At 38.0% G+C, this 13,022-nt stretch overlaps 1 protein-coding gene across 1 annotated transcript in view; it reads right to left on the reverse strand.

Moving 5' to 3' along the window:
* Positions 1-13,022, reverse strand: part of ARMH4 (armadillo like helical domain containing 4) — a 143,441-nt gene that overhangs the window by 126,856 nt on the left and 3,563 nt on the right. Inside the window, exon 2 of the mRNA XM_065940544.1 lies at positions 3,428-4,808. Coding sequence (XP_065796616.1) covers positions 3,428-4,751 — 1,324 coding nt within the window. The 5' untranslated portion in view covers positions 4,752-4,808. The remainder of the gene's footprint in view (positions 1-3,427; positions 4,809-13,022) is intronic.

The raw sequence follows: 13,022 nt of genomic DNA on the forward strand, positions 1-13,022 counted from the left end.
AGCCTATTTATAGTTATTTAGATTATAGACATTTATAAGGGTTAATATTTGTCCCCTTCTTAGGGAGAGGTTATGTTGGAAATTTCAAATACTGAGCCACTAAGAAAACATAATTTCTAGAAGACTTTATCATCTCTCTTTTTTTAAAGAGTAATTCTAGATACTCAGCATATTACCGTATGTAATAAAAAAATAGCATTCTTAAAATCAGCTGAAAGGTTTTTGCATAGTTTTTATTAATGACATCATTGTTCTTCCTATTACTTAAAAATATGTCTCCTCAGAAATTATTTGCTTTAAAATAATGTTTGTACACATTTTTTTTAGTACAAGCATTTCCATTTCTTGGTCTCCAATAAGTTTAGGCTACTTTTTCTTTGAACTGGAGATTTTTATATTTGAAGGACTGATATACCTGGCTATAAGACAACTTTACATGTGCTTCATATTTGCTCTTTGTGCCACTATTTAAGTTTTTTCTTTTTTTCTGAAATAATACTAGTATCTTCAGCACCTAGGACAATGCTCTATTTGCCATAAAAAGATAATACATAGTTTTACCATTTAAAGCAGCATGCATTCTCCATGTTGCCCTCATTTTTGAAAGCGTAATGAACACTTCTAAAGAAAAAGTATGTCAAAATAAACGTTCACTCTATGGTCACAGTTTCACGGAACAGTAAGAAATATAAAAAGGGCATAGCACTTAAATAAGAGACTGCTGTTAAAGACAGTTAGAGCTAGAAATAGTAATGGGAATTTTTAAAGTTACATTCAAAATTTCTCCACATCTCTCATTCTTTCCAGTTCCTATAGAAAAAAAAATTATAAAATAATTATTATAGATTACTTTTAAAACCTGATCATTTTTTTTGGCCATGCCACACGGCATGTGGGATCTTAGTTCCCCAACCGGGGATCAAACCCACGCCCCCTGCAGTGGAAGTATGGAATCTCAACCACTGGACCACCAGGGAAGTCCCCAAAACCTGATCGCCAAGTGAACAGCTGAAGAAGCAGATGAATCAGAGGACTGACTCTCACCCCAGGATCCTCATCAATTCATAATACCCAAAAACTCCAAGAAATCATTGTGTTCCCTGAAGAAGAGAATGTACTAAGTAGTCCCTGGGCCTTGAGTGGCTGACTTCTGAAAAGTACTTGTAATCACCAGGAAATGGGCAGACAAACTTTTTGACTATTCTCTCACTACTGTCATTCAATAATCTCAATTTTTCACATTATTTTTAATACTACAAAACAACCAAAAAAGTAAAAATTGAAAGTAATTATTTGACATTCCCCTCTCTCTCTCTCTACCAAGAATACTTAGAAGCTTTTTGATTAATTTGGACAAGGCAGGCAGGCAGATTGTATAATCCTAGTCTGGATGGTTCTCTATCTTCATTTACTCATTCAACAAAGAGATACTTATTGAGTACCTACTATGTGCCGTATATTGTCCTATGTACTAGAAATAAAAAGAAGCTGCCTATTAAAATACTGTAGTTAAGTGAGGCAATTATGACTAAGTAAGGAGCATATTCAGTAATTTTTTTAAAAAATCAGATAACTGTCAAATTTATTTTCTTTTTAAGTTACATTAGTAGAAGCTAAGGCAAATCTAGTATATAATAATCATGGATTCAATTGTGCAGTAAATTATCTGGGACTATGTGATTTAATGCTCCAGGAATATCTTCAAGTATTATGGAGAGCTGAAGTAAACTTCTTGTTTGGTCATATCTAATATCATCTTGGTCATTTGGACCAAACTTTTCAAATGAAATTTAAAAACCAACTTACAAAATAGTTTTGGGAAGCTTCTATGAAAACTTCCAGTATACTAGGTCTTACAGTCTTTAAAAAAATAGATTGGATATGTAAAATTCAATTTTTTATCACTTTAATTCAATCTCCAAAACACTTTATAAAACATGTTACTAATTTGATATTTTCCATTAATTAGACTACTTAGCTGAAGTGACAGCTGTACATATTCCAAAACAATTTGGAATGAACATATGCCCATTACACTAAGTTCTTCCTTCCCCATGCTGTTGTCTGACCAACCACACACAATCAAAGAAAAACATCATTTATCACCAACAAATGCAAGGACTGACATCTCATAACATTCACAGATGTAGAGGCCAAGAGGAAGTAGAAAGCACAGAATCAAACCAGCAGAGAGGATTTATCTGTATTGTGGGGGGTTTTCCCCCTTATTTCTAGATGAGTTTCTTTTTGGGAAAACAAAGTCAAAGAACTTATATAGTTAATACTATGAGATAAATATTTACCTAAGGCTTTTTGGTAGTATCAGGGATGTGAGTATTTTTTACAACAATGTGTAAATAAGTATCTGACATTGTTGATTATACCATTTAAACACATAGCTATCTTTTTCACATTTTCTTATATATATTTATACATTTTCATAATAAAAGATTTGAAAAATATTAATCTATATCAGGGTTTCTCAGAGCTACTGACACTTTGGCTCCAATAAACCTTTGCTGGGTGGGGGCTGTGCTTTGCTCTGTAGGATGTTCACAGCATCTTGGCCTCTACCTACTAGATGCCCTCTGTTGTGACAACCCAAAGTGTCTCCAGAAATAGGTAATGGAGATTAAGAGGTACAAACTTCCAGCTGCAAAATAAATAAGTCAAGGATATGAAATGTAAACTGTAGGGAATACAGTCAATATATATGTAACATCTTTGTATGGTTACAAGTGGTAACTAGACTTACCATGGTGATCATTTTGTAACGTACAAAATATCAAATCACTAGGAACTAACACAGTATTGTAAGTCAGTTGTACTTCAAAAACAAAACAAACACCCATAGAAAAAGAGATCAGATTTGTGGTAAAAATTATCAGATTTGTGGCAGGGAGTGGTGGAAGGGGGAATTGTATGAAGGTGATCAAAAGGTACAAATAAGTACTAGAGATGTTCAACATGACAGATAGGGTGAATACTGCCATATGTTATATATGAAAATTAAGAGAGTAAATCCTGAAAACTCTCATCGCAAGGAAAAAAAGTTTTTCTATTTATTTAGTTTTGTATCTATATGAGATGATGGATGTTCACTAAACTTACTGTGGTGATCACTTCATGCTGTATGTAAGTCAAATTATGGGGGTGGGGGAATGACAAATTATTCCGTTAAACACCACTGGTTTACATACAGGTGTTATAGCTGAATGTATTTTATACAAAAACATTTATACAAAATGTATTTTTATCTATTTACTTTTATTTTTCTTTAAAACTTAATTTACTTCTAAATTGTCACTTAAAAAAACATAAACCACCTAAAACTTAATACCATGCTATGTTTCAATTATATCTCAATTTTAAAAAAATCAAACAGAAACACTCCAAGTTAAACAAAGCTTACTTTTCTCTCTTTTACCTTTAAATCTATTTCCCAATGGTTGATGCACCTCAGACTCATTTTCGGAGATGGAAACAGTGGTCTCTAAAAACACGGCACTGTTCTCCTTGGTGGATTCCACAAAGTCCGCAGCATCCTGGACCAGGTTCATGACAGAGACTTTCGGATCTCCCATTGGACTTGTGGGAGTAAAGGAACTCCGATCAGATGCTCTCTCACCCCCACGTGCCATTGGCAGGGTGGTCTCCATGTGTGTTTCCATTTCAGGCAGCTTCAGACTCACATCTGCAGCCTCTGTCAAAGCTTCGCCCCCTTCCATGCCTTCCAGACTGACATCGGTTGCTTGGGTTGTCTGAGATATTTCCAGTCTCGCCTGTGTCTCTGGACTGTCTCCAAGCTCTGGGGTCTTTATCTGGCTTGCACTGTCTAATTTGGTGTCATCCCACTCATCACTTACGACAGGAGCAGCTGCAACAGCTGTGCTGACACTCATCGTGACTGCTGGGGTTCCGAGCAGGCTGTCAGCTTCTGGTTCAACACTCAGGATGGACTCCGAGGTTGGAAGCCGGGGCTCAGTGGCGGCAGTAGCCTGGGTATTATCAGCTGTCATCTGGGAAGACTCAGTGCCTGCTGTGAGCTTAGAGCCAGGAAAAGAAGTGGTCTTATGTTCTGGGTTTGCTTCAAATTTCTCAGTCCTTGGACTGGTGGTTAGCATTTCTTTAGTATTCACAGGGGATAAAGGTGAATGCCCCAGACTAAGTCCTTCCGGGCTTTCAGTTGCAAACAACTGATCATCCACATAGCTCAGAAAACCTTGTATGGCTTCAGTGGTTCCTTCCACAGTGGGCTGAATGATGGTACCACGGGAGGATTCCTCCCTTTCATCAATATTCAGAGAAGCAGTTGGCATGACAGGGTTGGTTAACGTGGCCTTGGAAGGTTGGCTTTGGGGAGACATTCTCTCTGGCTGGCTAGAACCGAACACTTCTCTTGCTGGGACCTCTGGCTCAGTAGCAGTGTAAATGTTAGAACCATCAGCCTGCGTGAGCCCAGCTCCTACAGGAGGGGTTTCTTTGTTACTAGGGAATACTTTATTTAAAGACATTGTTGATGATCCGGCTAACACTATCATTGGATCTCCAGAGACCGGAGTGTACTTTGAAGTAACAGAGTCATTTTCTAGGTCATCTGCGTTTAGCCTCTCAGAATGTCCTTTTTCTGCATGAAGAAGTACCATCTCCCTTCTTTCCACGTTGGGGAAAGCCAGGCATTGTATAGCAAAGTTGAGAAGTAGAAGGCTACAGAAAGCCAGATAAATGTGTAATACAATTGGTCTGCTCATAGTGGAAGAGAAATGTGCACGTAAATTGGTCGAGTTGACAATTCCAGTAATTGAGTCCTGCAGAAAAATAAAGCATATCAAACCATCATATAAATACATGTTGCAAATAAGCCCCTTTAAATTAAGCCATAAGTAAAATAATCTCCTTGACTTCTGTTCAGAGACACTACACAGGAGAAGAATGTTCTATTTCTTTGTACCTTCGAGACTTGGATAACCCAGTTCATTTTTCCCTATTGAATTTTCAGCTGATTTAACTTGCAGCTCTCTAGCAAAGGGTACACATAGTTCAAGTACTAAGTTCATTGTTTTTTAAATATCTACTTGAAATAAACTACCCTTGAAATCACATTTGCAATATTCTTCCCAATTCTTCTATTAATCATAGAGTCAAATGACTGCAGAAATAGCAACACGTCTAGGGAAATAAAAAGCAAACCTTAATATTTATTTATATTACATTCACAGAATCTCTTAAGTACATTTTAAAACTTACTAAATATCATCATAAAATACTGAATACCAGCTTCATTAAAGAGTTTTTAAAGTGTATAAATGACTCACAATTAAAATTTACCTTTAAAATACTTAAAGCATTTGTTTTCTCTGCAACAACTATAAAAATTATAGGCAAAATCTTCATGTCTCAAAAAAATTATAAAAAGTAAAACAGTTAATGTAAATGAGTGCATATTTTGCGGGGGAAAAAAAAGGTCTTTCAGAGAACCAAAACACATTTTAAATTATCAATGTTTACTGAATACACATTATTGTAAGATTAAGATTTATTTAAAAAAAAAAAACTACTCACACTGTCATTACAACTAAAATTATATCGAAACTGCTAATTTCCCCCCAACCTTAAAGGTTTTAGGTCTTTTTATCTATCCCATCATCAGAAAGTTCTTAGATACTGCAATTTTTCTAGAAAATTAAACCTAGGAATGAAAATTCTAAATATAAAAATAAAAACCTTATCTTTATAAAAGTTATACTTTTCCTTTCTCCTATGTCTAATCATTAAACTATCAGGGTTAATTAAGCTTATGATGTGCACACACAAAATGTAAAAATTTATATTTTCCTAGGGTCTTCTTCCCTTAAGAAGTCTGAACCTTCCACATGTTAATCCAGTTAGCCTTCCAGGCCCCGTTGAGACAGAAAAGGTCAAGCGCTAAGGGCAAGATCTAGATAGCTGAAGAGAAAAAGAAGGTTGAATTTATCTACATGAGGAAAGAGGAATCCATGGATTCAGAGCTGAGGCCTCTTGCTGAACTACCAGCACCCACATGAGTGAATGATCTTGCAAGCAACCTCTCCAGCCCCAGTCAAGCCTTCAGATGCCTTCAGCCTCAGCTGCCATCTTGACTGCAACTTCTTGAGAGACCTGGAGTCAAAACCACTCAACTAAGCTACTGCCAAGTTCCTAGTACACAGACCTGGGATGAGACCATAAATATTTATTGCCACCAATAATTTTTTACCCAAAAAAATTACTTTGGGAGAATATAGGAATGGAAAGATGCCATGAGATGCCATGTGCAAAAAAGGAACAGCATATCAGAGACCATAAATTTAGAAGCAGAAGAAAACTGAATCCAGAGATGACTAGAAGAAATGTAAGCCACCCCACCCAAGAATCTTCAGATAGTGAAGGGGATGCTAAATCTCCTCATCTGTAGGATGAGGGGTTGAAGCACTTATATTAAAACATTAAATTACATACAGGTAGCATACATTGTTTAAACACATTGTTTTAAAAGGAAAGAATCTGGGAAAGATATTTTAAAAAGAGGGAATAGCATGTGAATATTCTGGGAATTAGTTATCCCCATACTTCAGATGAGCCATAATGCAGCCCAGTTCATAGCCAGGTAGCAGGACTGGTAGCAGTATTTGGCCTGCAGCCTCTATTTTCCTTCCTTAAAACAAAAACATATGATAGCTGTAAAACAAGAGTGCTCAGAGCTGATGACACTACACCTTTGATTTCTGAACATACAGGCTGAACTTTAATTATATAGTCAAAGATACATAAAAGCTATAGAACTCTCTGGTTCATTTGTGACCTGTTCAGAGATCTGCTCTTTTCTAAACAAATATTTTTTCAATTCAATGAAATATTACGTCAGGAGACTGACAATGTGGCCTAAAAGCTGGGTCTCCATGGCACAGCGTGTGGGACCTTACTTGGTTCTCTGACTAGGGATCGAACCTGTACCTCCTGCGATCAACAAAGCACGGAGTCCTAACCACTGGATCACCAGGGAATTCCCAGCAGCAGAGTTTAGAAGGACATAGACTGGCATGAGAAAAATGAATCATAGCTTTATTGTTGATAAAAACATGCCATGTGACACTAGACAAATACCCTCAGTCTCTCCTTTGACAGAACAAGGAGTTAAAAAAAAATAATCTTTGAAATCCCTCTACCTCCACGATTCCATTTTCTTATTTTATCTATAAAACACACAAGAAAAATGCAAATGTTTTCATAGTCCGACAACTTTGTCATCAAGAAAGCAGGGCACCCAAATGATTGTATGAGTGCTTCACATTTTATTCATATGTTCTGCAGTCATGTGGACTGAGAGGAGAATTTTATGAACAAATCAGATTTGGAGGGTAGAAGGGACAAACAAAAAAGATGTAATATAATCTCTACTGCCTTTCCAAAACAGATTTTTCCTTCAAGGTTTCATTTTCATCTAGACCTCAGCTTTAGAACTTTTGTGTGAAGGGAATTCTGCCATGGCTCTGAAAGACCTTCCTTCTGTTATTAAGTGTCAGCCACCTGCTTTCTAAATTCAATTACAACAGGAAAAAGTGGGGTGAACTGCACGCCTATTCTATGTCTGTGTATTGCAGCCATATGCTCCTTCTCCCTACTATTCAAAGTGACGCCTGAACTTTAAGAGGGCCAGAAAAGACAGCCTGTTGGAATGGCAGTAGGGAACACATCTGCAACTCAGATAAATTGGTAGATGACCTTCAAGTTCCAGATCTTTCTCTGTCTTTCCAAGCATAGCACAGGTTCACATAGCCACTCCCATGAGTTTGGAGTCCTTCACTGGGAGCTGCATGAGGGCAGAGAATAAATAAGGAAAGACTGACTGTTGTCAATTCAGCGACAATATTTCCAAACCTAAGTAACCATCTGTAATGACATTTTAAAGGCTATAGGTCTTTCTTTTTTTCCTCGACATTGTCTCCGTTCCCTGGCAAAGCGCCTGGCACAGAGGAAATGCTTAGTAAATACTGGCTGAACAAACAAATCAATGTCTATAGCCCGCTTTGCTGAAGGAGAGAGAGATTTCACTGCTTATTAGAAATTATGTCTTAATTATTTTAAATTAACTCAAATATCATAATATTTAACAAATAAAACAAAAGATTTCTCTGACTTTTCCTTTTACACTGTGACTTTGGAGGCTCCTCTCTTTTCACTCTATCCATCAGTGCAAATTAATTCACATACATGAACTCTAACCCAGTTGCACACTAATAGTGGATATTAGCTTCTAATAGCTTAAAAAGCATCCTTTTCTGAGCCAGTCATAGCACTTTGTCTGTCATTCGCTATCAAGGTATCCTAATGGCTTGGCAGTCCTCTGAACAATTTACTGCATTTCTGCCACCAGTGAGCAGATAAGCTGTTCTGTCAAGCATTATCTTCAACGATCTTAAATAGATACAGTCCAGAATCTCTTTGTCAAGTCTAGGCATATTCAAGTTTCAAAGACAAATGAAAGACAACATAAAAAAATACAGCTTTAACCATCTTGTTAGACTTACTAACCAGGTGTTTTCAAACATTTGGTCAATAGTTTTCCAACTAAACAGTATGCGGCTGTTCAGTGTTACCGAAACACAGACACAAAAGGGAACCAGTGTGTTCAATCATTTCATCAGTGACAAAGCTAATTTTTCCAAAGCAAATTGAGTTTCATGTATAATATATAAGGAACATGAGCACTGCTCTAAGGGTACTCAAGACACAGGAGGCCTGTAGAGAATGCCAAAAAAAAAAAAAACAACTGGTGACAATCCGCCTGATATTTTCCTTTCGCAGGATAAACACAAATACCATAAATACCTGGGGTGGGGTTTTGGGGAAAAAGCTGCCCTTGATTTCCATCGTCTCCTGGTTGTTACTTGGGTGCTACTTCAAACACACTATCTTTATCTAAACTGTGGTGTCATCTTGAATTCTTCTCTCCTACACATTCTAGATTCACAATTTCTGCAGGTCCTTCCCTCATAATATCTCTTGGAATTGTCCCTTGTTGGGAACACTGGATTGTCATTATTTTATCTGCCTCTTAATTTATTATGCTGATCAGATTCTCTCCTCTCCAATCCATTTTATACAATCTAGATGGTTTAGTCTTAAGGAAAGAAATGACAATAATCAATCAAAAATGGCATGGCTACCATTCAGGGATGCCAAGGTTTTAAGTGTCTTATATAAATTATTTTATTTAATCCTTTACAACAATCTAATAATACAGGCATTATTATTATCCTTCTCTCTCTCTGTCTCTCTTTTTTTTTATTTGGTGAGAAAACTACCAGCTTACAGAGGTTAATTAACTTACCTGTGTAATCATGTCTGTCAGTCAAGTTTCCTGTCTTTTCAACTACAACTCTACCTTCCCCAAACACATCATTTAATGTTCCCAAACATATAACTGCCAACCAATCTATAACTTCATATCATCAGTGCCCAGTACAAACCCATTGCCAGTTGGATATATTGCCCTCTGATGTGCCTTGCTCATTTCAGCTTCCTAATTTGTGCTCATGGCACTGCACTAGCCAGAATGCTCTCTCCTTCTTCCCTACCCCTGGTATCCAATCCATGGTCCACCAGGTCATGTCCTATTTACTGACTGTTATCACAAAACTGCCTGGTCCATTCTCTTCCTGCCCCTCTCTTAGCTTCTCCAGCACAAATCATCACATCTGTTAAGTCTCATCACCTGAAATAAGGTTACCTTCTGTGCATGAAAACACTAGTCTTTCAGCTTCCTCTGCCACATAATTGCTAATCATGGTAGATGCATGGGAGAGGTATTCAAGTTTTAGTGGTGTGAAGTGAATATAAATAACCATTTGAAAGTGAAAGTCACTCAGTCGTGTCCGACTCTTTGGGACCCCATGGACTACACAGTCCGTGGATTTCTCCAGGCTGGAATACTGGAGAGGGTAGCCTTTCCTGTCTCCAGGGCATCTTCCCAACCCAGGGATCAAACCCAGGTCTCCCGCAGTGCAGGTGGATTCTTTACCAGCTGAGCCACAAGGGAAGTCCAAGAATACAGGAAGTGGGTAGCCTATCCCTTCTCCAGTGAATCTTCCCAACCCAGGAATCGAACTGGGGTCTCCTGCATTGCAGGCAGATTCTTTACCAACTGAGTTATCAGGAATAACCATTTAAGAATGTGAAAAAGAAGGTTCGGAATCTCTCTTTAACACTGTAAGATTTTCAATAACATTACATGGCTTATGTTTTGTTTATCGCCTAGTCAATTTTGGCTACTTATTCAATGTGTGATTTTAATAACATTAGTAACTTGTGTATTCTCAATTTCTCCTGTACTTCACGTTTTTTCAGAGTTTTATTTCATTAAAAAGAGATGAGATCACAGTAGGAATAAGTTTCAGAGCTTCAGGTCAACTTGCTTCCCAATTACCCCTTCACCTTTCAAAATCCAATTAAGTAACAGTAATTTCCTTTGATTGATAATGGAAGAAGAAAACTCTCTCCCTTCTTTGTCTTAATATCTCCATTTTTGTGTTTTTCCTGCTCCTTAATGATTATTTGTCATTGTCTTACTTTCCTTTAATTGTTAAGGTTCTCATTGCCAACACTGATCCATTGGTCTGAAGTGGAGCTTATCAAGACTCTGACCCTATTAACCCAGCTCTGGCACACAGCATTAAGGTACCCCATCTCTGATTTACCTGTGCTTTTGGGTGACTGTTACTGACCTGATTTATTGGCTTTAAGATGATCTGACCCCACTCATCCTTCACTATAAATTAAGTGACTGGATGACAGATGATCCTTTCAGTAGCATGTTCAACCACAGTAGAAGAAAGATGAGAACAGAGTAACCACAAAGTAACCCACAGGAGGAAAGTAGGCATCAGGCTGACAAGGAAGAGGTAAGTAGGCTGAGGTCGAGATGGTTACTCTGGCAACTGCCAGCAAAGTGCTTTACCATTCCTGCAGACCACAACTAAATTCTACACATCAAACCCACAAGCTTTATTCTCTACAATTTAGCAATATAGACAAAAGAAGATAGCAGTGTGTATCACTCTAGAGCATCACCCTATTCCTGGTAAAAGAAGCTGGACTTAAAGATTTAAAAGTTGGCTTTCGACTTCCAGCTCTACCTTGGGCAAATCACTTGAAACTCAGTCTCCTCTTTGCAAAATGGAGATAATAATGTTCATTCTGTTTTCTTCAAGATGGAAGAGGGACCAAAATCGGTGATAACAGACATAAACATGGTTTGAAAAAAATGTTTATGTATCAAGCAATTTAAGATGTATTGTCGTTGTTCAGTTCGCTCAGGTCATGTCTGACTCTTTGCAGCCCCATGGACTGCACCACACTAGGCTTCCCAGTCCTTCACCATCTCCCAGAGTTTGCTCAAACTTATGTCCATTGAGTCGGTGATGTCATCCAACCATCTCATCCTCTGATGTCCCCATCTCCTCCTGCCTTCAATCTTTGCAGTACTACCATGCACTCCCCTCAAAATACAGAAATGTGAGCAGTCTGAAAGATCCATAACATCCTTTTCCCCTCAAGCCATTTCCATGAAGCTTCCCCTTTCAACTTTTCATGTAGACAAAGTGACCTGGGAATTGTCTGATGTCTGCAGAATTCCATCCTAATCAATCTTGTTCAACAAGCTCCTGTCCATCCATTATACAGTTCCTTTCAACAAGCCAATGTGACACTTCATTTCTGTTCTTTGTAGTTCACAAACCTCATTTGCTTAAAAAGATCTCTAAATACTAGCTGGCAGGAGAAAGTAATCCCCAGGCAAACATTTCAAGGAATAAACAAAATATCTAGCATTTCAAGCTGAAACCTGATTCAGATACTTTTCTTATAATCACCAAGTAAACACTACGTGAAAAAACAGGACTGACTACACATCTTAATTAGAGAGTAAGCTTTCATTTTACAGAGATCAAACTCAGATTATTCTCTCTGAATAGCCAGCTTCCCTAAGTGAGACTAAACAGAATTCAATGAAAAAAAAAAAAAAATTCCTTACACAAGTTTTCAGGCAAACACCTGCAGAATAAATAGTGAAGACCACCTTTAGTTAATGAGTAGAAATTTTCCATAACAGGTAAGCCCATCCTCCACATTTCAATCCTATACTTATGTTTAGCATCAAACTACTTCTGTAAAACCAAATTATGATATTGAAAGGGCTAGCAGGAAATGCCGAATATAATATTAAGAACCTCCAGTGAAAACAAAGACATCCACATCTTCTTAATTGGCTCTGTTGCTGTAGCTACCTTAGACTTGCTGAGTCTTGGGAGTTTTGTGAATAAACACAATCAATATCAAGTCTGTTGCATAAGTGCTTGGTTCATTAATATGACAAATATAACAACTGTACCTCATGCATAAGAGTAAGTCAGGCTACCCTTAAATTTCTATTGTATGTTCTGATATTGTGAAAGCTCACCTAGTTTTGAGTTTCTTCCAATAGATGCTACAGTGGGATTCTGCCGGCAAGTAAGGAGAAAGCGGGTCAGCGACTCACTCTGTAGGTGTTTAAACAAGACTCCTTGGAGCCCAATAGTATCCCTTGTGATCAAGAAAATTCACAAAGGAGGGGAGAAGTGCAAATTCTGGCCACACATTTTGCTCCCTACGGCAAAAATCCTTCCGAGTTTTTTCGGATGGTCTTGTGAGCCACTCCCCCATTCCCTTAAGTTGCAAACTAAAACTTCCACAGAGAGAAGGCACTCTTAAATCAGCTTTTAAATCCTCTCCTCCACTGCAGCTCTACACTAAAATGAGGATCCAAGATCCTGGCCGATCCTTGGCATCTGCTTGGGAAGGCAAAGATTTCTCGTCTTTGAGAACTCCAAACTCCAGTGGGTCCTATATTTTGAGCGCCTGGCAGATTTTCCGCCAGCCAGGCTCTACACGTTCGGAATGTACGCAAGTCGGGTTCCATCAGTGACCCGGACGCACAGGAGGCATGTGGACACCTCCAGGTAGCACCT

Source organism: Muntiacus reevesi, chromosome 7 (genome assembly GCF_963930625.1).
Source record: "Muntiacus reevesi chromosome 7, mMunRee1.1, whole genome shotgun sequence".
In the NCBI taxonomy this organism is placed as follows: domain Eukaryota; kingdom Metazoa; phylum Chordata; class Mammalia; order Artiodactyla; family Cervidae; genus Muntiacus; species Muntiacus reevesi.